The sequence below is a fragment of the Odocoileus virginianus genome, chromosome 12 (assembly GCF_023699985.2).
Source record: "Odocoileus virginianus isolate 20LAN1187 ecotype Illinois chromosome 12, Ovbor_1.2, whole genome shotgun sequence".
NCBI classification, from domain to species: domain Eukaryota; kingdom Metazoa; phylum Chordata; class Mammalia; order Artiodactyla; family Cervidae; genus Odocoileus; species Odocoileus virginianus.
Window position 1 is genome coordinate 14,761,944 of NC_069685.1, and position 25,584 is coordinate 14,787,527.

The 25,584-nt window shown below is 37.4% G+C and overlaps 1 protein-coding gene across 5 annotated transcripts in view; it reads left to right on the forward strand.

The window, feature by feature from the left end:
• The window catches only part of INPP4B (inositol polyphosphate-4-phosphatase type II B), an 825,365-nt gene that overhangs the window by 604,892 nt on the left and 194,889 nt on the right, over window positions 1-25,584 (forward strand). For all 5 annotated transcript variants that reach the window (XM_070474820.1, XM_070474815.1, XM_070474816.1 and 2 more), the window contains one exon: window positions 2,103-2,250. In XM_070474820.1, the coding sequence (XP_070330921.1) occupies window positions 2,103-2,250 (148 nt within the window). The remainder of the gene's footprint in view (window positions 1-2,102; window positions 2,251-25,584) is intronic.

Consider the following 25,584-nt stretch of genomic DNA (forward strand, 5'->3'; position numbering starts at 1 on the left):
TAGTTAGCTTTATTGGTAAACTGAAGCCAAATAATCATAGATACTTGACTGGTGATGGACGTGATATTTTGTTGTTCACTAAACTTTGATATATTTCTTTCTTTTTTTTTTTAATTTTTTTTATTTTTTCATTTATTTTTATTAGTTGGAGGCTAATTACTTACAATATTGTAGTGGTTTTTGCCACACATTGACATGAATCAGCCATGGATTTACATGTGTTCCCCATCCTGATCCCCCCTCCTGCCTCCCTCCCCACCCCATCCCTCTGGGTCTTCCCAGTGCACCAGCCCTGAGCACTTGTCTCATGCATCCAACCTAGGCTGGTGGTCTGTTTCACCCTTGATAGTATACTTGTTTCAATGCTATTCTCTCAGAACATCCCACCCTCACCTTCTCCCACAGAGTCCAAAAGTCTGTTCTGTACATCTGTGTCTCTTTTTCTGTTTTGCATATTGGGTTATCGTTACCATCTTTCTAAATTCCATATATATGCATTAGTATACTGTATTGGTCTTTATCTTTCTGGCTTACTTCACTCTGTATAATGGGCTCCAGTTTCATCCATCTCATTAGAACTGATTCAAATAAATTCTTTTTAATGGCTGAGTAATATTCCATGGTGTATATGTACCACAGCTTCCTTATCCATTTATCTGCTGATGGGCATCTAGGTTGCTTCCATGTCCTGGCTATGATAAACAGTGCTGCGATGAACATTGGGGTGCACGTGTCTCTTTCAGATCTGGTTTCCTTGGTGTGTATGCCCAGGAGTGGGATTGCTGGGTCCTATGGCAGTTCTATTTCCAGCTTTTTAAGGAATCTCCACACTGTTCTCCATAGTGGCTGTACTAGTTTGCATTCCCACCAACAGTGTAAGAGGGTTCCCTTTTCTCCACACCCTCTCCAGCATTTATTGCTTGTAGACTTTTGGATAGCAGCCATCCTGACTGGTGTGTAATGGTACTTCATTGTGGTTTTGATTTGCATTTCTCTGATAATTATGAGTGATGTTGAGCATCTTTTCATGTGTTTGTTAGCCATCTGTATGTCTTCCTTGGAGAAATGTCTGTTTAGTTCTTTGGCCCATTTTTTGATTGGGTCATTTATTTTTCTGGAATTGAGCTGCAGGAGCTGCTTGTATATTTTTGAGATTAATCCTTTGTCTGTTGCTTCGTTTGCTATTACTTTCTCCCAATCTGAGGGCTGTCTTTTCCCCTTGCTTATAGTTTCCTTTGTTGTGCAAAAGCTTCTTTTACATTCATCGCCCTACAGCAGTGGAGATAAAACCTTGCCCTGAAATACAGGGCTTGGTAGTGCAGCAGGAATGCTGGCCTCATAAAAGGTGTCTCAAGTATTATCTTAATATCTAGTCTTGAACTTTTTCTTTTAATCTTTTAAAATCCTTAATGACATGACCATGTTACTTTTCCCCTAATCACTGCCCACACACCCCAAATATTCAGTTTGTTCCATAGTTTCCCTATTCTGCTTTTAATAATGTATGGTTTCAGGAAAGTGTGTTATTGACTTAGTGGCACTGAAGTATGAATAATATTTGAATGGTAATAGATCTTAAACTAAGAATAAACCTTTTGACATTTAAGAAATAAGTCACTTTTGGTAGTAGGGTCATTTAGAACCTTTAATATATCAGTTGTCACCTACTATGTATGTGGGTAAAGTTGACTAAGAGTGATTGGAAGAAATTCAGAAATGTATTTTTTCAAAGTATGTATGATATATAAATTCATATATTTTCATCTATAGTTATAAATACATATACTATAAGAAAATCTTTAGAAGGGAAAAGAATTATTAGGCAGTATATCAGAGAACGACAGTGGCCACTTTATGAATTGGAATTTGATGTATCACTTTCTAATTTAATACAGACTGATGTCCCAGAAGCTACTGAAAAAAATAAGGTGTATGGAGAAAATTCTTAGGAACTCAAATACACTATGGGTTATAATAAAAATTTTTCATCAAATAAATAACTAGAATGGTAGCCTGATTAATGATGTTGTTACTTGATCTTTATCTAATGGGCATATCTTTATAATCTGACTATTAATCTTGATTTTTGTCTCCTTTTCCAGTGTTAAAGAACCCAGTGTGTAAATTATACAGATTTCCCACTTCTGACAATAAGTGGATGCAAATCCGGGAGCAGATGTCAGAGAGCATACTTTCTTTTCATATTCCTAAGGAATTGATCTCTCTTCAAATCAAAGAAGATTTGTGTAGGTAAGAGAAAATTGTTTACGATCATCTCTTACATTAATTACTTTTTCTATAAAAATTTGCTTTTTTTCTTTAAGTCTTCTTTAAAATTTTTATTTTATATTGGACTGTCATTGATTTACAAGGTCGTGTTAGTTTCCGGTGTACAGCTGAGTGATTCAGTATGTGGGTGCATGCTAAGTGGCTTCAGTTGTGTACTGACTCCTTGCAACCCTATGAACTGTAGCCCACCAGGCTTCTTTGTCCACGGAATTTTCCCAGCAAGAATGCTGTTCTATGCCTTCCTTCAGGGAATCTGCCTGACTCAGGAATCAAACCTATGTCTCCTGCAGCTTCTGCATTGCAGGCAGATTCTTTACTGCTAAGCCGTGGGGGAAGCCCATGTATACATATATATCCATTCATTTTCAGATTCTTTCCCCATATAGGATTACAGAATATTGAGTAGAATTCCCTGAGCTCTGCCGTAGGACCCTGTTGCTTATCCATTTTATACACCCAGTGTGTATCTGTTAATCCCAAATTCCCAATTTATCACACACCTCACCTTTCCCCTCTGGCATAGTTTGTTTTCTAAGTCTGTGAGTCTTTCTATTTTATAAATAAGTTCATTTGTATTATTTTTCTAAGATTGTGAATATAAGCAGTATAATATATTTGTCTTTCTCTGTCTGACTTATTTCACGTCGTAAAGTATGATACTAACATAAAAATCAAGACTGGCGTTGTCCAGTATGTTTGGCTACTAGAACTGTTAATCACTTGCAATGTGAATAGTTCAATTTGAGATGTTACATATATGTAAAATACAAACCAATTTTTGAATTCTTCACACACAAATGAAAAAGACCAATTTTATAATGAAATGTTAAATAACATTTTGGCTATATTTGGGTTAGATACAATATATTATTAATTTTATATGTGTCTCTTTTTGCTCTTTAAATATGACTACTGAGCACTTGAAAATTTTTCATCACATATGTGATCCTCATTTATAGCTTACATTACACCTTTTTTAAATTTATTTATTTTTAATTGAAGGATAATTGCTTTACAGAATTTTGTTGTTTTCTGTCAAACCTCAACCTGAATCAGCCATAGGTATACATATATCCCCTCCCTTCTGAACTTCCCTCCCATCTCCCTCCCCATCCCACCCCTCTAGGCTGATACAGAGCCCCTGTTTGAGTGTCTTAGCTATACAGCAGATTCCCGTTGGCTATATATTTTACACATGGTGATGTAAGTCTCCATGTCACTCCTTCCATACATCTCACCCTCTCCTCCCCTCTCCCCATGTCCACAAGTCTATTCTCTATGTCTGCTTCTCCACTGCTGCCCTGTAAGTAAATTCTTCAGTACCATTTTTCTAGAGTCCATATATATATGTTAGAATACAATATTTATCTTTCTCTTTATGACACATTTCACTCTGTATAATAGGTTCTAGGTTCATCCACCTCATTAGAACTGACTCAAAGGTGTTCCTTTTTATGGCTGAGTAATATTCCATTGTGTCTGTGTACCACACTTCTTTATCCAGTCATCTGTCGATGGGCATCTAGGTTGCTTCCATGTTCTAGTAAATAGTTCTATTGTAAATAGTGCTGCAATGAACAATGGGATGCATGTGTCTTTTTCAGTTTTGGTTTCCTCAGGGTATATGCCTAGGAGTGGGATTGCTGGGTCATGTGGTGGTTTTATTCCTAGTTTTTTAAGGAATCTCCATATGTCTTCCATAGTCACTATATCAATTTACATTCCCACCAAGAGTGCAAGAGCGTTCCCTTTTCTTCACACCCCCTCCAGCATTTATTATTTGTAGACTTTTTGATGATGGCCATTCTGAGCGGTGTGAGGTGATATTGCATTGTTTTGATTTCCTTTTCTCTACTAATGAGTATTGTTGATCACCTTTTCATGTGTTTGTTAGCCATCTGTATGTCTTCTTTGGAGAAATGTCTGTTTAGATCTTTTGCCCATGTTTTGATTGGGTTGTTTGATTTTCTGGTATTGAGTTGTATGAACTGCTTGTATATTTTGGAAATTTTCTCCCATTCTGAAGGTTGTCTTTTCACCTTGCTTATAGTTTCATTTGCTGTGCAAAGGCTTATAAGTTTAATCAGGTCCCACTTGTTTACTTTTATTTTTATTTCCATTACTTTATAAGGCAGGTCACAGATCTTGCTTTGCTTTATGTCACAGAGTGTTCTGCCTGTGTTTTCCTCTAAGAGTTTTATAGTTTCTGGTCTTACATTTAGGTCTTTAATCCATGTTGAGTTTATCTTTGTGTGTGGTATTAGGAACTGTTCTAATTTCATTCTGTTGCATGTAGCTGTCCAGTTTTCCCAGCACCATTTATTGAAGAGGCCACCTTTGTGCCATTGTATATTGTTGCTTCCTTTGTCGAATATAAGGTACCCATAGGTGCATGGGTTTATTTCTGGGCTTTCTATCTTGTTCCGTTGGTCTGTATTTCTGGTTTTTGTGCCAGTACCATACTGTCTTGATGACTGTAGCTTTGTAGTATAGTCTGAGTCAGGAAAGTTGATTCCTCCAGCTCCATTCTTCTTTCTCAGGACTGCTTTGGCTGTTCAGGGTTTTTTGTGTTCCCATATGAATTGTGAAATTTTTTGTTCTGTGAAAAATGTCTTTGGTAATTTGATTGGAATCACATTGAATCTGTAGATTGCATTTGGTAATATAGTCATTTTCACAATATTGATTCTTCCTACCCAGGAACATGGAATATCTCTCCATCTGTTTGTGTCATCTTTGATTTCTTTCATCAGTGTCTTATAATTTTCTATGTACAGTTCCTTTGTCTTCTTAGGTAAGTTTATTCCTAGATATTTAATTTTTTTGTTGCAATGGTAAATGGGATTGATTCCTTAATTTCTCTTTCCAATTTTTCATTGTTAATATGTAGAAATGCAAGTGATTTCTGTGTATTGATTTTGTATCCTGCAACTTTGCTAAATTCACTGATTAGCTCTTGTAATTTTCTGATATTATCTTTAGGGTTTTTTATGTACAGGATCATGTCATCTGCAAACAGTGAGAGCTTTACTTCTTCTTTTCAGATCTGTATTCCTTTTATTTCTTTTTCTTCTGTGATTGCTGTAGCTAGGACTTCCAGAACTATGTTGAATAACAGTGGGGAAAGTGGGCACCCTTGCCTTGTTTCAGATCTTAGAGGGAATGCTTTCAGTTTTTCACCATTGAGAATAATGTTTGCTGGAGGCTTATCATATATGGCCTTTACTATGTTGAGTTAGGTTCCTTCTATGCCCATTTTTTGAAGAGTTTTAATTATAAATGGGTGCTGAATTTTGTCAAAGGCTTTTTCTGCATCTATTGAAATTATCATATGGTTTTTACCTTTCATAATATGGGGTACCACATTGAGTGATTTACGTATATTGAAGAATCCTTGTATCCTTGGAATAAAACCAACTTAATCATGGTGTATGAGCTTTTTGATGTGTTGCTGTATTCTGTTTGCTAAAATTTTGTTGAGGATTTTTGCATCTATTTTCATCAGAGATACTGGCCTATAGTTTTCTTTTTTTGTGTTCTCTTTGGTTTTGATATCAGGGTGATGGTGGCCTCGTAGAATGAGTTTGGAAGTGTTCCTTCCTCTGCAATTTTTTGAGGTTTAGAAGGACAGACATTAGACATCTTCTCTAAATGATTCATGTCAATGTATGGCAAAAACCACTACAATATTGTAAAGTAATTAGCCTCCAACTAATAAAAATAAATGAAATAAAAAAATAAATAAATGTTTGGTAGAATTCTCCTGTGAAGCCATTTGATCCTGGGCTTTTGTTTTGTGGGAGATTTTTGATCACAACTTCAATTTCAGTGCTTGTAATTGGGTTGTTCATAATTTTGTTTTCCTCCTGTTGCAGTCTTGAAAGATTGAACTTTTCTAATAATCTGTTCATTTCTTCCAGGTTATCCATTTTATTGTCATGTAGCTGTTTATAATAGTATCTTATAATCCTTTGTATTTCTACATTGTCTGTTGTAACATCTCCTTTTTCATTTCTAATTTTGTTGATTTGATTCTTCTTTGTTTTTCTTGATGAATCTGGTCAAAGGTTTGTTAATTTTTTTTTATCTTCTCAAAGAATGAGCTTTTAGTTTTATTAATCTTTACTATTGTTTCTTTCATTTCTTTTTTGTTTATTTCTGTTCAGATCTTTATGATTTCCTTCCTTCTGCTAATTTTTGGGGTCTTTTTCCAGTTATTTAAGGTGTCACGTTAGGTTGTCTGTTTGATGTTTTTCTTGTTTCTTGAGGTAGGATTGTATTGTATAAACTTCCCTTTTAGTACTGCTTCTGCTGCATCCCATACATTTTGAGTTGTCATGTTTTCATTGTCATTTGCTTCTAGAAATTTTTTCATTTCCCTTTTGATTTCTTCAGTAACCTTTTGGTTATTTAGAAATATATTGTTTAATCTCTGTGTGTTTGTGTTCCTTGAAGTTTTTTTCTTGTAATTGATATCTAGCCTCATAGCATTGTGGTCAGCGAAGATGCTTGATACGATTTCAACTTTCTTAAATTTACTAAGGTTTGATTTGTGACCCAAGATGTGGAGTACCCTGGAGAATATTCTTTGTCTACCTGAGAAGGTGTATTCTTTTGCATTTGGATGGAATTTCCTGACGATATCAGTGAGATCCATCTCATCTAATGTATCATTTAAGACTTGTGTTGCTTATTAATTTTCTGTTTTGATGATCTGCTCATTGGTGTGAGTAGGGTGTTAAAGTCTCCTACCATTTTTGTGTTACTGTCCGTTTCTCCTTTTATGTCTGTTAGTGCTTGTCTTATGTATTGAGGTGCTCCTATGTTGGGTGCATAGATACTTAAAATCTTTATGTCTTCCTCTTAGATTGATCCCTTGATCATTATGTAGTGTCCTTCCTTATCTCTTGTAATATTCTTTATTATAAGGTCTATTTTGTCTGATACGAAGATTGATATTTCAGCTTTCTTTTGCTTCCCATTTGCATGGAATATATTTTTCCATCCTCTCACTTTCAGTCTATATATGTCATGAGGTCTGAAGTGGGTTTCTTGTAGACAACATATATATGGGTCTTGTTTTTGTATCCATTCAGCCAGTCTGTGTCTTTTGGTTGGAGCATTTAATCCATTTACACTTAAAGGAATTATTGATATATATGTTCCTATTGCCATTTTCTTAATTTTCTTAATTGTTCAGAGTTGTTTTGTAGATCTTTTTTCTTCTCTCATATTTCTTCACTATATGTCCCTTTAACATTTGTTGTAAAGCTAGTTTGGTGGTACTGAATTCTCTTAACTTTTGCTTGTCTGAAAAGATTTTTATTTCTCCATCAGTTTTGAGTGAGATCCTTGCCAAGTACAGTAATCTTGGTTGTAGATTTTTGCCTTTCAGTATCTTAAATATATCCTGCCATTCCCTTCTGGCCTGCAGAGTTTCTGCTGAGAGATCAACTGTTAAGTGTATGGGGTTTCCTTGTATGTTGCTTCTCTCTTGCTGCTTTTAATATTCTTTCTTTGTGTTTAGTCTTTGTTAGTTTGATTAGTGTGTGTCTTGGTGTGTTTCTCCTTGGGTTAATCCTGTATGGCATTCTTTGTGCCTCTTGGGCTTGATTGACTATTTCCTTTTTCATGTTGGGGAAATTCTCAACCATAATCTCTTCAAAAATTTTCTCATACCTTTAGTTTTTCTCTTCTTCTTCTGAGACTGCTATAATTCGAATGTTGGTGCATTTGATATTGTCCCATAGGTCTCTGAGACTTTCCTCAGTTCTTTGCAGTCTTTTTACTTTATTCTGCTCTTCAGAAGTTATTTCCACCATTTTATCTTCCAGCTCAGTGATTCATTCTTCTGCTTCAGATATTCTGCTCTTGATTCCTTCCAGAGCATTTTTAATTTCAGCAATTGTGTTGCTTGTCTCTGCATGTTTTTTCTTTAATTCTCCTAGGTCTTTGTTAACTGATCTGGCATTTTCTCCATTTTGTATTCAAGGTTTTTTATCATCTTTACTGTCATTATTCTGAATTCTTTTTCAGGTAGTTTGCCTATTTCCTCTTCATTTATTTGGACTTCTGTGTTTCTAATTTGTTCCTTCATTTGTGTGGTATTTCTCTGGCTTTTCATTATATATATATATGTTTATATATATTTTTTAACTTATTGTGTTTAAGGTCTCCTTTTCCCTGGTTTCAAGGCTGAATTCTTTCTTCCTTTTGGTTTCTGCCTTCCTAAGGCTGGTCCAGTGGTCTGTGTAAGCTTCTTATAGGGTGAGGTTTGTGCTGAGTTTTTGTTTGTTTGCTTGTTTTTCGTCTGATGGGAAAGGCTGAGTGAGGTGCTAATCCTGTCTGCTGATGACTGGGTTTGTGTTTTTGTTTTGTTTGTGGTTTAGATGAAGCATCCTGCACAGGGTGCTACTGGTGTTGAGATGATGGTGGCTCTTAGGTTCCAGTGGTTTCCTTTCTGTGAGTTCTCACTGTCTGATACCCCCCAGGGTTAGTCCTCTGGTGGTCTAGGGTCTTGGAGTCAGTGCTTGCACTCCAAGGCTCAGGGCTTGATCTCTGGTCAGGAACGAAAATTCCACAAGTGTTTTTTTATGGCATTAAGTGAGATTAATGCAAATACCCAAAAATGAGAAACCAAAGACGAACCCCAGACATATAGCAGCGACAAAATCAGGCAAAAGATAATTAAAATAAGGGAATGTACACATATACATGTATATACCCATAAGCAAAGTCAAAACAGTCCAACTAAAATAAAGTACAGTAGATTGACCCGACAAACAAAGGAAATCAAAAACTATGTTTACCAGTTAAGAGCAAAACTAACAAACACAAACTAGAAAACAAAACTAAAGCAAGGTGCCAATTGGGGAATAAAGCAATGAAAACAAACTGACAAATATGTTGAGAGGAAAGGAAAGAAAGAAAGAATAGATATGCAAAGTTAAATAGAGGTAGATAGAAGATTTATATACATTAAAGATTAACTGCAAGGGGAAAAGAACAGTAGGAAAAGCAAAGGAATAAATGTAGAAAAAAACAATAGGTTTTAAAAATTAGAAGTTACAATTATAAAATGAGAAAAGAAATAAAAGGAAGAAGAAAGAAAAAAAGAAAAGGAAAACTCCACAGAACTGCAAAAGCTCAACATAAATAGAGGTTTATAACAACAGTAAAAAGTGTAATTGAATATACATATATACATGTACACCCATAAGCAAAGTCAAAACAGCCCAACAAATATAAAGCACAATAGACTGACCCAGTGAACAAGGGAAACCAAAAATTATATCTACCAATTAAGAACAAAACGAGCTAAAGCACAAACTGGAAAATAAAACTAAGCAAGATGCCAACTGGGGAATAAAATAGTGAAAATAAAACTTAACAAATGTGTTGAGAGGAAAGGAAAGAAAGAAAGAATAGATATGCAGAGTTACATAGCGATAGGTAAAGATTTATATACATTAAAGATTAACTGAAAAGGGAAAAGAACATAGGAAAAGCAAACAAAGGAATAAATGTAGAAAAAATAATAATAGATTTAAAACAATTTTTAAAGTGAAAATTAAAAAAAGAAAAGGAAAAAATAAAATTAAATTAAATTTAAAAAAAAGAAAAGGAAGACTCCACAGAACTACAAATGCCCAACGTAGAGGCAGAGGTTTATAACAACAATAAAAAATGTGACTGAGGAAAAAAAAAGCTTAAAAGATTAATTAGATTTCATAGTGGAAATAAAATTGACAGCTACAACAAAGGGGGGAAATAAAAGGAAAAAAATCCAAAAGAAGATACAGAGCAAGTCAAAACAAGAATAATAAATGTTTTCCTTGAGTCACTGCTGTCAGAGTCCTTTCCCTCGCTGGGAGTCACAGTCCACCTCACCTCCTAGGATGCCCTCGACACCGTGCTGGTCTCTGGACCTGCTGTGGGGGCAGCTCAGATTCTAACTTGTCCTAGTCCTCTGTGTTCTTGCCTCCAATGTCCACAGCTATCAGAACTAGTGCATTTTCTTTTGTGGGCGCTCTCAATGACCTTTTATACATTCCATGGACACAGAGTCTGCCTAGTTGATTGTGTGGATTTAATCTGCAGCTTGTACAGCTGGGCGGAAGGTTTTGGGTCGTCTTCCTTAGCCACACTGCCCCTGGGTTTCAGCTGTGGTTTTATTTCCACCTCTGCATGTGGTTCGTCCACTAGGGTTTGCTCCTGAGGCTGTCCTGGAGGACTCAGGTTTGCCCCTGTGAGGGCCAGGTGAGGAGGTGGTGCCGCTGCTTGGGTCTCAGGGATTCTGGCAGCACCAGGCACTCAGTGGGTTGACGGCTAGGGCAGCAGGAAATATAGTGCTCTAGAAGGGTATGGCAACCAGTATTGGCCAATATGCTCCAGTATTCTTGCCTGGAGAACCCCCCTGACGGAGAAGCCTGGCAGACCCCAGTCTACAGGGTTGCAAAGAGTTGGACACAACCAAAGAGACCCTGTGCGCATAGATGTAAGTGTATTTATTTATTTTTATTTTTGCCTGTGGCAGGTCTGCCCCCTTGAGAGTTGAGTGTGAAGGGGGTATGGCTGCTTGGCCTGTGGGGACCCTGGCAGAGCAAAAGTTATGGCCCTATCAGAGTCTTTTTTCAAGCCTCTTGTGGCTGGCCCCTTTGTAGAAGCTTGTAGAAGGCCCCTTTGGCCAGTCTTTCTCTGCAGCTCCGCTCATTCAGGCACTTAGAGGGCTCCTCTGCCTGGGGTCCTTCTCTGCTGTTCGGCATGTCAGGCACATAGAGCGGCCCCCCTGGCTGGGGTCCTACTCTATAGATCAGTGCATCAGTCACTTAAAGGGGCTCCTGGGTGGGTCCTACTCTGTAGTCAGTACATCAGCCGTTTGACGTGCCAGCCTCTCTATTGTTCAGCTGCCAATGCTGGCGTGTGGGGAGTGAGAAGCTATGGTGATGGCTCCACCCCCTACGTGTGACTCAGCAGTATGGCCTTCTTCCATGGCTGCCTGGCTTTCCACCACAGAAATTTTCCACCACAGTCTCCTTCCTCACATCCCCTTGATCCATCTCTCCGCAGTCAACAGCAGCCTTCGCCCTGGGATGGCTCCACAATCCCTAAACTCCAATTCCCAGCTGCTGCCCCTTCCAGGGTATGACCTGCATCCCTGTCCAGGGTATGCATGGCTGCAGCAAGGACTGTCTGATTCTCATCCCATTTAGCCTGCCACAGATCAGCTGTTTCACTCTCAGCCTTAAGTGTTTCTCCTCTGACTCAGACAATTGCCCCAACGTGGGGATCAGACCCCTGCTTCAGTTCCCCCTCTCACTGAGGGCAGGTCCAGTCCTACTAGCACTCCTGTTTTTCCCCCTAGCTCCTTGTCTAACCGAGTTTTGTGTGGTTCTGTGTATTCTTTTCCACTGCTCAGGTACTCCTGTCTGCTCCCAGCTTGTGTTCTGCATGCGCTATTGTGTCTGAAGCTGTATTCCTGATGTATCTGTGGAGAGAGAGCTAGTCCACATTCACCTACTCCTCTGGCATCTTTTTCTCCCTACAATGCACCTTTTTTGTGTAAATCTCCTATTATTCAAATGTGTTGGAAAAAATTCAACAATGAATCTTTAATATTTTCTAAAGAAATGTAGAGAAAAAGTCATACTGAAAATTTAAAAGAGAAATAGGAAAAAATTGTAAGAAAACTGGCTAGTGATCTCAGTAGAATGTAAGGAGGTATGCCTATTATGAAAAGGAATCAGAACCATCTAAATTAAGGGCCATCACGTTTTTAACTTCCCTGGTGGTCCAGTGGTTAAGACTCTAGGACTCTGTGCTCTAAATGCAGGAGGCCTGGGTTCAATCTCTGGCCAGGGAACAAAGATCCTGCATGCTTCACAGCATGACCAAAAAAAAATGCTGAGAAGAAAGAAATAATGGAGAATAATGAAAATTTAAAATGCAACAGGCAAAAAAAAAAATCCAGAATCAGAACAGACTTGACACTGAGAAATCACATCAGAGATGTGGAACACAGACAGGAGTTCTTCTCAAATACTAAACAAAGGTGGGAAAACATTCAAAATGTTGAGAGGGAAAATGATGGATGTTTAGGACAAAAAGCTGGAAACTACCAGAAAATTTTTGCATTTTTGGGAAAGAATAATTCATGCAAAATCTTGAAAGAAAACATGCAGTTTTTATTTCTTTACATGCTATTGAGAAAATCAGGCTAACCTTAATATTTCTCTGCAGAAGTCTATGTAGTAATACCTACTGATTATTGAGAGAAAAAGGCTGTGTCTCCACTTTATTATATAGGGTCTGGCTATAATATCTTTTATGAATGAAGACAAGTGGAAATGGCATACTTAAAAGCACAGAAAATATCATCCAGCAAACTTTCTTAAAAAATCTGCCCTTGAAGATTTATGCCATCCAACTGATAAAATATTTTAAATTATTATTATGTTTATAATATAAAATAATATACTGTATTCATTATATTATTCTATAAAATTAATATGCAGAATATAACAAATTAAGAATGTAAGAATAGGACATTATCCTACAAAAGAATTTGAGATTTTTTTTCTTGGTTGGGTGGAATCTCCAACCTAAAAAGAACTTTATTCCGAAGTTCTTTTCTTGGCCTTTTTTTTTTATTTTTAACTGAGTATTATTGATAGAGCTTCCCTGGCGGCTCAAACAGGAATCTGCCTGCAATGCAGGAGACCCGGGTTCAATCCCTGGGTTGGGAGGTTCCCCAGGAAAAGGGAATGTCAACCCACTTCAGTATTTGTGCCTGGAGAATTCCATGGACAGAGCAACCTGGCAGGCTACAGTTGATGGAGTTGCAAAGAGTCTGCAAGACTGAGCTACTAGCACATTCACTTTCATAGTTGATTTCCAATGTTGTGTTTCTTCTGTACAGCAAAGTGAATCAGTTTTACATATACATATATCCACTCTTTTCTTAGATTTTTATCCCACATAGGTCATTACAGAGTACTGCGTGGAGGTCCCTGTGCTGTCTACAGTATGTTGTTTTTGGTTTCTTTTTAATGCGTAGCAGTGTCTGTACGTCAGTCTCAACCTCCCAATTTATCCCTCTCCCGTCTCCCCCTGGTAATCAAGTGTTTTGGGGCTTCCCTGTTTTTTATGTCTGTGACTGTATTTTGTTTTTTTAAATAAGTTCATCTGTACTGTTTTTCTAGATTCTGCATGTAAGTGGTACCATACGATGTCTGTTTTTCTGGCATATGTCACTCTGTATGACAATCTCTGGGTCCATCCATGGTGCTGCAGATGGCTTCTTTTAACCCTAGTCTCACGCACATCCTAGAAAGTATTTCACTCGCCTCAACTTTCCTACCAACAGCACAACTTTAATGGGTCTCCTTACCTTGTTTGACGAAGGCTGTGGGTGCCATTGTGCCCTTATCTTTCAGCACTTGCAAAGAGTGCAAAATGCTTCATTTTTAGCTTGGAAATCTCTAATGAAAGAGTCATTTTTTTAAAAAGCTTGGAGTCTTTTCTTCAACAGAGAAAAATAAGCTGCCAGGGCAACTTTATATTATGGTCATTTTCATTGCTAAGGAACAGAAACAATTATTTTCTGAATCTTTAAAATAACCATTAACTAAATTATATCATTTTAGTTGGTGATGAGCAGTAAGTAAATGAGTAGCAGATAAAAGCTGCCATTAAGTCCCATTTTATATTTCCTTCTGCATAGACTCTGTGAATGCACAGAGATAGTTGTAGATGGATAGACAGACACAGTCATAGATACACGATCTTTTCCCCTCTCCTTTTCATTTATCTCTCTTTTATTTAAGGAAAGTTAGTAAATACAGTGTGAATTTAGCTGTATAACAGGGGTCACAAACATTTTTCCTTAAAGAACCAAAATAAACATTTTGCAAAGGTGAGCTGTTCTCTCTGTTACCAAGATGATGAATTTACAAAGATTGTCAGCCCTCGACTTCTGTGAAAATCTGGATTTAGAAAATCCTACACTTTCTTTCATAATCCATTGACTCTTGCAATCTCTCTTTTCATACTCGATGTAAACTTCTCTACAACTTCAAGTTGCTGTGTTTTTGCCATCTCCCTATAGGAGTGTTTAGGTTTCCCAGGTGGCACTAACGGTAAAGAGCTTGCCTGCCAATACAGGAGACATAAGAGAAGCGTGGGTTGAATTCCTGGGTCGGGAAGACCCCCTGGAGGAGGGCATGGCAACCCACTCCCATATTCTTACCTGAGGAATCCCATGGACAGAGAAGCCTAGTGGGCTACAGTCCATAGGGTCCCAAAGGGTCGGACACAACTGAAGTGACTTAGCATACACACACACACACAGGAGTGTTTAGGCTATTATTTGAATATTTTGTTGTATGACTTCCCTTCATTTACTAAGGGGGTAGAAAAGGGAAAATTGAAAAGACTACTCTGATTGACATCAGCTTTGTAAACTTGCAAGTAGAGATTTCCTGTGTTTACATTTGGATTTAATTATAAACGAAAATAGCAAGTAAAGTAGGAAATTAAAGGAGTATTAAGTATATGTCTAGTCACAACTGTCTTAAAGACAAGGGATTATTAGTAGTTCATAAATTACTTAGCTCAATAAGAATGATATCCCACTCATACATGTAAGCATGTTATTATTTTTATTGTTTCAAGCTTGGTATACACTTAACAGACTAAGTGTGACTCTGTTTGCAGGGACCATGTATGTGCATGGTTCACCTCCTTGCATAATGCGTACCTATAATTATAAAGAGGAAAATGTTATGTATCCCACCCATCATAACATGGAGTGTAAATGTCATCAGGGACATAATGATGCAATAGCTACTCCATCACCCAAACACAGTGTCTGTCATTGCATGCAGCAGCCTTCTGAAACCTCTCTTGCTATTAGTCTCTTAGTATACATTGATCTCAAAGTGAATCACTTATTAAATTTGAGATTGTACACATGCAGAGTCCGAGGGCAGTGATAGATTTAAATTCTTTGGGGCCTCCCTCTAATTCGTCTAAGCATTAATGCCTTCTGAGTTCAAGCTCAGCTGCCTAACTGCATTTGCATTGGCTGTGAAGTGTTTCCACAACACTATACATTGAGTTTGATATTACAGTTTAGGTCCAAAAAATTCACAAGCAAGAAATTATAGATATCAAGTTATGTTTACTGCTATGAAGAAAGGCTTGTGGGCTTAGCAATTTCCTGCTTCTTTTCTCTTGAAGCCATATTTTACAGATATGTAAACTATATGGTACATTTTTTCTATAAAATATGTTCACTATAGACAACAGTGAGAATATAGAAAATATAAAAAGTAAAAAGTAAATCACTCTCAACCCACTACCCAGAAGAAATACTGTGTCTTTATTTTCTACATCTACTCACATTTTCATCAGCCTCACTGGAAAGCAGATTTTTGGTCCCCACAACTATTATGCCCCCGTACCATGGTTAATTTTCCTTCCGCATCTGAGTTGTATTATGAATAACCTGTGAATCTACTATATAATGCTAAAAATGCAGTCTACTATCTATTCAAACTTATGACATCTTAATTTTGATTGATACATAAATAAATTAGAAGGAAAACAGACTGGTAATACACTGAACTACTAGTAATATGCACACTAACATAAACAAAGATTATTTCTGGATGGTGTATTTAGAATATAATTTATTACACAGCAATAGAAAACAAATGTGATAACCTCTGAGAGAAAGTTAGTCGCTCAGCTGCATCCGATTCTTTGTGACCCCATGGACTGTAGCCTCCAGGCGCCTCTGTCCGTGGAATTCTCCAGGCTAGAGTACTGGAGTGGGTAGCCATTCCCTTCTCCAGAGCATCTTCCTGACCCAGGGATTGAACCCAGGTCTCATACATTTAAGACAGATTCTTTACCATTTGACAATAACTTATACAAATAATAAAAACTACTTGGACTGCCAGTTAGCTTTATCTTGGTTTCTTCTTGTTTAGAGTTTACTTTCTGTCTGAACATCAAAGTCTATTCTAAATTTATCTCTCCTTCAAATTAAAAAAAAGAAATTTGGATGACTCTATTTTTTAGGAAAATTGCCAGCTATTTAGAATTTGAGTTTTCTTCCTTCTTCAAGAAAATGTATAGTAAATGAGGATGGGCTTACTGTGTTCTCATGACAGCATCCATAAGAGAGATTCTTGATTTTTTGCCATGTCTTTCCCTTTAAATTATTCTCCCTCAATTAGTTTCTATCTTAGTAAATAACATTCACTCTTCAAAAGTTCAATGCAGAAAGGTAAAATATAAATATTTTTATCTTGTCTCACTACATCTATCCACATTCAAGTTCAAGTGTCAATTTCTTATCATTCTCATTCCACAGTTGCTCTTAAATTCATTTATTTTTTAGATTTTCACTCCTTCCATTCAAATCCCACCACCATCATTTCTCCCCTGTGATAGTATAGCAATCTATTATGGCTTTTCTGCTGGTGACCTTGCTTCCTCAAAATCCATGGTTCACTTTTTTATGGATAAATGATACAAATGAACATATTTACAAAACAGAAATAGACTCACAGACATAGGAAACAAATTTACAGTTACCAAGGGGTATATCATGGTGGGGTGATTAGGAGTTTGGGATTACTGTATGCTAAGTCACTTCAGTCGTGTCTGACTCTGTGCTACCCATCCCTGGGATTCTCTAGACAAGAACACTGGAGTGGGTTGCCATTTCCTTCTCCAATGCATAAAAGTGAAAAGTGAAAGTGAAGTCGCTCAGTCGTGTCTGACCCTTCGCTACCCCATGGCCTGCAGCCTATCAGGCTCCTCCATCCATGGGATTTTCCAGGCAAGAGTACTGGAGTGGGGTGCCATTGCCTTCTCTGACCATATACCCACTACCATATATAAAATAGGTAAACCACAAGGACCTACTGTATAGCACAGGAAACTATAGTCAATATCTTGTAGTAGCCTATAATGGAAACAAATCTAAAATAACTATATGTGTATATATATATAAAACGGCATCACTTTGCTATACACCTGAAAGTAACACAGGACTTACCTTGTGGTCCAGTGGTTAAAACTCCACGCTTGCATCTCAGAAGGGACGGGTTCAATTGCTGGTTGCAGAACTAAGATCCAGCATGCTGCATGGTGTGGCTGAAAAATAATAAAAATTAAATTAAATTATAAAGGAAATTAACACAACATTGTAAGTTAACTATGTGCTGTGCTTAGTCGCTCAGTCGTGTCTGACTCTTTGTGACACCATGGGCTGTAGCCCGCCAGGGTCCTCTGTCCATGTTCGTTTCCAGGCAGGGATACTGGAACGGATAGCCTTTCCCTTCCCCAGGGGTTCTTCCCAACCCAGGGATCAATCCCAGGTCTCCCGCATTACAGGGGGATTCTTTCCCAGCTGAGCCACCAGGGAAGCCCACGAATGCTGGAGTGGGTAGCCGATCCCTTCTCCAGGGGATTTTCCCAACCCAGGAATCAAACCAGTCTCCTGTATTGCAGGCGGATTCTTTACCAGCTGAGCAATTAAAAAATAAACAATAAGAAAAATTCACGGTTCTCTTTATAGACTCACATAATTGGTTTGAAAATGTGATAATGCCGATTTCTAGCAGGAGTATCAAGGAGACAGCCTTCATGTGTAACCTCTTGAGAGCTAGACTGAAATTATGTGTTGGGAAGGAAAGAGGGGGAGGTTCTTATTACCAAGTATCAGTATAACACCGTGCTTCTAAGGATTTTACTAAATGACTCCATAATCATGATGTATAAGGGATGTGGCATTCTTTGACCTAGCCTCCTTGAAGGATGTGGGGCTGGGGGAAGACCACTGGTTTACTCTGGAGTTATTATAATGGAGAGAAAAGGAGAGAGTGACGTGTTGAAGGCAGCACAGAGATCCTAAATACATAGAAGGTGCATGTGCATTTGTGTGCGTCTTTATGTGCACCTTTGCCTGTGTTTATCGTGCCTCAAGTTTTACAGTCCCTCAACGTGGGTTGCATGCAGCAAGTTATGTAGGTCTTGCCAAACTACCACCTATAAAATTTTTATAGCTTGTTTTAGTGTTGCTCTGTATTTTATGTTGAGTATTATCTTTGGATTTTGTGCTACTTCAAAAGTTTGCTGTGCTTAGTCTATGTTGAAATATGTAGTTACTAGAGGACATGATGGAACTTGTGGCATTGAAGCTCTATGACAGCTACATATACCATATTAAATGATGATGTGCACACACATATGTTTAGATGGGAAGCTTGGGTGGTCATAGAGTGTTTTGTCAAAAATGCATACTTTTCTACATTATAGTATGATGTTTGAAAACTTATTATGGTACGGTGTTTTAAGAAATGAAGTATTTCAGTGAAGATGAACCTCATGGTCCATAAAACTCCCAAGGAAAAAATTAGTTTGGTTTATATCATGTGTTTTTCTCCTTTTCTCCTGCTTCATTTCTTCTCTTTGTATATTTTTTTTCATCGGTCCCAGGGGTAAGGAAGGAGTGAAACTCCTTGTGTATAATTTCGAGAGTCTAAAAGAAAGGATAGGAGTAATTTATGACAATTAACTTTAAGACTTTCTTAGGTCTTATTTAAGACATAAACCTTTGTGTGTACTAGGCAGAGGTACAATCCTGTAAATAGACTATAAAACATATGAACCAAATGTTTTAGTAGGAAAAATGTGATAGAATTTGGGACATAACATCTTTAAATAAAAGTTTTCCTAGCACTTCTTTGAGAGAATGCGAATGCTTTCTCTTAGGTATTAGTGTTTGTAAATATTGTACATATACTAAATTCATGATAATAAAATATTTTTTGCTAATGAAGATAAACACCTTTTTGTTCAATACTATATATTTCAAATATTCTATACGCTTCACTTTCTGTGCCATATTACTGACCTATGACAAGTGTATCTATCTATTGAATATGTAATCTTAAATCTATTTCTTGAATCCAATATATTCTTACATATGCAAATAATGGTAAGATACTTTGAAATCCCAGGTTTAAGCCTGTTTGCTGCACCAAGTTACATTTCAGAGACATGTTCTGTTAATATATGCTCACTTAAATATTACCATATACTATTAAATGGATTTTCTAAGCATTATATAAAATTTGAAAGAAATGCTGAAGATTTTTAATTTTCTGATCTTGCACCTTATCTTAAAAATATTTTGTGACTATTGTATTCAAAAAGGTTCACATTATTTCAAACTGATAATGCTACAGGGCTGTCATTTAAGAAATGTTGAGAGCATTCGCTAGGAATTATGAGCTAGAACTAAAATATATTCAGATAAATTCTACTTCAGAAATATCCTCATTGTACAAAAAGTTTTACAGTAGAATTTTACCACATAGTGAGCTACCCTGTTCACTGCACATGGTTGTGCCTGTATGTGTGTTAGTAGCCCAGTCTGTTCAACTCTTTGCAACCCCATGGACTGTAGCCCTCCAGACTACTCTGTCCATGGAACTAAATCATCTCAAGTATAATTTATGTACTGTTTTTCAAACTTTTTCACCACACAAGGTTTCCCCTTTACCCAGCCTACAAGGCAAGCTAGGGCTCCTTACTATCTACCCACATCTCCAGTTTCACCTGTACTTTGTTTATTTTGGCCTGGCTGAAGCATATAACTTTTGAGAGTCTATTGATATTTGCATACTTGGATAAAATAGAGGCACGCTGAAAATCCTTACTGACCTGAAAGAAACAGTGATTAATGGGAAAAGCAATAGGAGCAGCTATACTGTTTAGGTTTCATAGATAAATAAACCTCAAGCTGATGAATCTCATAGATGTTTTATCTCTTCTGTTTTATCTTTATGTTTCTTCCTATCTCTCTTTTTCTCTGAGAAAAATCTGAAGTCCTAAAGATCTAACAATGATGCATAAAAATATCCCGTCAGGACTCCACTATTGACTCCTACCTGATTAGTGTTATTTCTTCTGTTCATTTTTCTTCATGCAATGCTGATGCACAGTTGGAATACCATGTGGTATATTATTTATCATAGAAAGCACATTTGTTCTACCAACTCCTAGTTTTGAGGACAGATGCTGTGTGCCATTAAGTTCATCATTATGGATTCTTGGTATCATTTAATGAGAAGTCCTGGAGAGTGCTTAGTATCACCAAGCTGGCGACAGAAATATGTGTTTTATTTTGCTGTTTGCTATTGTAATAATAACCCTTCTGGGACAAATAAGGCAAAACTCATTCAGAAGCATGTTTGCCCATTGTACCAGGATTCTTTCCTTCACATGGATTGAGTAGGGGAGAGTGTGGGTTGTGATGATAAAACCACAGAATTGGAATAGTAATAAGTCCACAATCTCTGTATCTACCATTTGATACACACTTACAATTTTAGAAAATTACTTAACCTCTCAGTTTTCATTCTTTTTCACTTTTTAGATAGTGTTATCATTTGTCCTGAAAGGCTGCTGTAGTAATTAAGTGAATAATCAAGAAACTCTAGCACGTAATGACTGCACTGTGTGTGTGTGTGTGTGTGTGTGTGTGTGTGTGTGTATAAGTGCAACTCTGGGCTTGAAACCTGACTCTTCCAAATCCACAATTTATGTAAATGCCCTAATGTTCAGTTTCCTCAGCTGTAAATAAAGGACTAAGTAATAAATACACAAAGTTATTGTGAGGTTTAAAGTGAGCTGTTGATGAAAAATGACTAGTATATATGTACATGCATGCATGCTCAGTTGCTCAGTCATGTCAGATTCTCTGTGACCCCATGGACTGTAGCCCACCAGGCTCCTCTATCCATGGATTTTCCCGGTAAGAATACTAGAGTGGGTTTCCTTGCCCTCTTTCAAGGGAGCTTCCCTGCCCAAATATCGAACCCAAGTCTCTTGTATCTCTGGCATTGGCAGGCAGATTCTTTATCCACTGTGCCACCTGGGAAGCCTGCATATGTACATAGGCCTTTAATATGCAGAAACCACTCTTGTGCGTGCATACTCAGTTGCTAAGACCTGTCTGACTCTTTGAGACCCAGTGGACTGTGGTCTACCAGGCTCCTCTGTCCATGGGATTTCCCAGGCAAGAATACTGGACTGGGTTGCAGTTTCTTCTCCAGGGGATCTTCCCATCCCAGGGGTCAAACTCACATCTCCTGAATTGGCAGGAAGGTTCTTTACCATTGAGTCACCAGGGAAACCCCATATACACAGGAGACATGCAATATATCAAAACTATTGTCACTGTTTTTATCTTGCCTGAATTTTGACAGTGTTTCAGATAGAAAACTGAGTCTATAATATATTTGTAATCTCCTTTAGTTTACTAACTTGGTATACCTCATGTATATGTTTACTGTACGGCATTACAAATTCCAAGTGGTCAGAAAAATGGACTGGGCATGTCTTCTCCCAGAAAACTTGTGTATTTAGAGTTGAGAGTGATTTTGGAATGATAGTCAGGCTTCAGATTAGTTAGGGCCTCCTGGGACACAGAAAAGGAAGAACTTGTCAATTTTCTTCTTGTACTATTCTTGGAACCTAGCATAATACCCGGCATATAATAAGCACTCAGGAATATAATCTTCTCCCAGGAACAACTGAAATTGTGAGAGGAGAATGACATGATTATAGTTAGAAAAAGGCAGAGAAATGTGTAGAGGTAAAACAATTTAGGGCATATAGTGTTTGCCTAGGCTTATCATGATGGTGGCTAAGACCTTGGTGGTTGGGGGAAAATGGTGAAATGTACAAACATTTGAGCTTTCTTTCTTTCTTTTTTTTTTTTTTTAATGAGCTGAACTCAGCAGAGTTTAGTGATGGATTATATCTGGGAGTAATGTGTGTAGAATAATTCAAACACTCTGATCTGCATGACTGAATAGATAAGTATTAGTCATTCGTGCAGTACATAGTGGTCAGGCACAAGGTTTAGAAGGAAAACTAGAGCCCTCTGTGGCTCTTATTTGAGCCAGTGGCTATTTAAACTTGAGTTAAAATTTGTTAAAATGAAATGAAATTAAACATTTAGTTTTCCTATCACCTTAGTCACATTTTAAGTGCTCAATAGTCACCTATGGATAGTAACCATCACAATTAAGTAGCACAACTTTGGAACAGTCCCATCACACAGAGTTCTATTGGACCGCACTTATCGAGGATAACCAGCAATAGCATCTTTAGTGAAGAACTCTAGTAACATAAAATCCTCCTTTCTTCCTGCTCACTGGAATTTAATGTAAAGAATAAGAGGGCTGATATCAAGTTGTGTCATTGTCACCAACAGGCAGAAGGTTTTCTTGTTTTTTGTGTTTTTTTCCCAAGTTGAAGGTATACAGATATATATTCTTGCTGTGATATCTAGTGAGAGTGAGATTGTGCTGTTTCTAGTGGAGGGTCTTTCTAACAGTGTTGAAAACATGGGCATCCTCCTTAAATACTGGGTTTCATCCCAACTTGGCTTCTTACTATCTGAATGACTTTGAGTACATTACTTATCTTCCTTGAGTCTCAGTTTCCTCATTTGTAAAATAAGTATAGTAATAATAATAGCTACTTCCCTGGACTGTTATGCATATAGAATGAGTGAACATTTGTAAAGTTCTTATCGTACTTGGCATGAATAACTGTAATAAGCACTACATAAATATTTGTTAAAAAAATAGAAAATATATAAGAATTTTGTTCAGTTGTTAGATTCTAACATTTCTGGTAGCCAAGGCTGTCTGGTAAGTGCACACTTGAGCAAACTATTTGCACCAGCTTTGTTGACCTGGATGAAAGTGACGTTCAGATGAGTCCCTCACATGGGAGATTCCCATGTTGTCCTTCTATGGAAGAATAACTTTCTTCAGAGAAATCATGCCTGTCTGCTCATTCGCTTCAGTTGTGTCCGACTCTTTGTGACCCCATGGACCACAGTCAGGCTCCTCTGTCCATTGGATTTTCCCAGCAAGAACACTAGAGTGAGTTGCCATTTCCTCCTCCAGGGGATCTTCTTGACCCGGGATCGATCCTGCATCTCCTGCATTGCAGGCAGATTCTTTACCTTTTAGCTGCCGAGGAAATCATACTCACTAGGGATTAAAAAGAGAACAAGATTTGCATTCACAAGACCTTGTGGTACAAGTCTTGATTCTGCCACTTCCTCACAATATGGCATCAGACAGGTCACTGCACTGCTCACTTACATTCTCATTTGTCTAGAGCAGTGTTGTTTATTGTAACGTCCACGACGGTGGAAATGTTTTATATTGCACTGCCTACTCTGATAACCATGTGACTGTTGAGCCCTTGAAATGTGCCTAGTGGGACTGAACTTTTTATTTTGTTTAGCCTGGACTTTGAAACAATTATATCTGAGGATTGTTTTAAAAAAAAGGAAAGAGACACATTCTGTACCAAAATGACCTTGATGACCTGGAAAACCTCATGGTGTCCCTCAGAGAGCTCTGTTGCCGAGAACTTTGTGGAACCTCTTGGATTACCACATACCTCTGAAAAGGAAACGGCAACCCACTCCAGTACTCTTACCTGGAGAATCCCATGGACAGAGGAGCCTGGCGGGCTACAGTCCACGGGGTCGCGAAGAGTTGGACACGACTGAGGGACTTCACTTTCACTTTCTTTCACTTTCTGAAACTGAACTGGGGACATCTACATTCCAGATCCAGGGGTGAGAATTTGCAGGGGTAATACCCACAAATGTTTACACTCTCTAAAAGAAGGGGCAGGAGTAATGGAAAGATAATGATACTGTGAGCACAAGTTCTTGCTTTACTAACCTTTCAGGTACAGTTAGTAATTTTCCTGGCTACGCAAAATGAAAAGACATGTATTAGTATATGTGGGATTTAGGATAAATTTCAGATAATATGCCACCACTTTAAGTATAAGTGGAACACTGAGCTTTAAGAAATAAAAAATAATAATGATAATAAATGACCATGTTTGACAACTTTGGAGGGTAAGTGAGGTGTTATTCACAAGTAAATAAACACCAAATCACCTTTATCAGGAACAGAAAATAGACTCTCAGGATGGAATAAAACATGTCATCACTCCTCATTCTTTTTCTAATGAAGTTACCTAAAATTAAATTATAGAACTTGGCTGGTTATCAGATACAAACAGATTCTGTGATTACAACTAATTCCTGTAGTTACCTTGAGTGTATAGTACCACAGTCACTTATTTTAATGGCAAGCAAGAACCAGAGTAAATTATCACTCAGAATGTCCAGTCATTTTTCCCAAACTTTGCTCAGTTTTATGGTATCACCTGGCCACTTTATGAAATGAAGACACCTGCCAGTCATTTATGGAGTCTATTCTTCATTGACTATTTTGTATTTAGTTTTTTTCCTAATGGGTAAATTTTTATGACTTCTTTCAGGTTTGGTTTGAGGTCTAATTTTACTTAATGAATGAAAGTCATTTGGCTATTAAGCTTACCACCCATGTACACCCACATGTAGTTTTAGAGTGTGATAACTACCAAAAGCTCTATTTAAATTGTGTAGCTATTTTTATTTTACAAAATGGTATTGCACAGCTCATTGTGGGAAAATATTTCTATTTGCTTAGATAATAATAATTTCAAATAACATGTTAATGTTTTTCTTACTGGGCTGTATCCTTTGGTAGATAAACTTTTATCAGGCTATTTGATCTTACTACATTTTTGTAAATGAATTAACTGTTATTCTTTGGCATTCTTTCTTACAATAATTACTTTTCAAAATATCAAAGGTTTTTGAATTTACATACCAGATTTTTTTAAGTTTATTTTTGGGGGTTTGCACATAAAATAGATGCTCACGTGTGGAGCTTGACCCCAGGACTAGAGCAATGTTTTGTGTATGTCCCTTAGACAAGCTGAGTGTCTCTTGTGGTTATTTTTCTTTTGAAGTCGACAGAGTATTTGTAAAAAAAAAAAAAGTCACGAAAGAGCCTAAACTGTATTCTAGACATTTATATCTAATCACTACCCCTCAAATTCTTTTACATAAGCAGAGAGAAAGCTTTGTGATGAAATCTGTAGATAGTGTGTTACTCAAGATTGTCTAGAGAAACAGAACCAGTAGGAGGTGTGTGTATGTGTGTCTGTGTGTACTCATCCTAAAATCTTCAGAGTGAGTCAGCAAGCTGGAAACCCAGGAGAGACTGTGATGTAGTTTTAGTCCAAAGGCCAGCAGGCTTGAGACCCAGGAGAAGCCAATGTCCTAGTTCAAAATCAGTCTGGCAAGAGGAGTTATCTTCTGCTCAGCCCTTTTGTTCT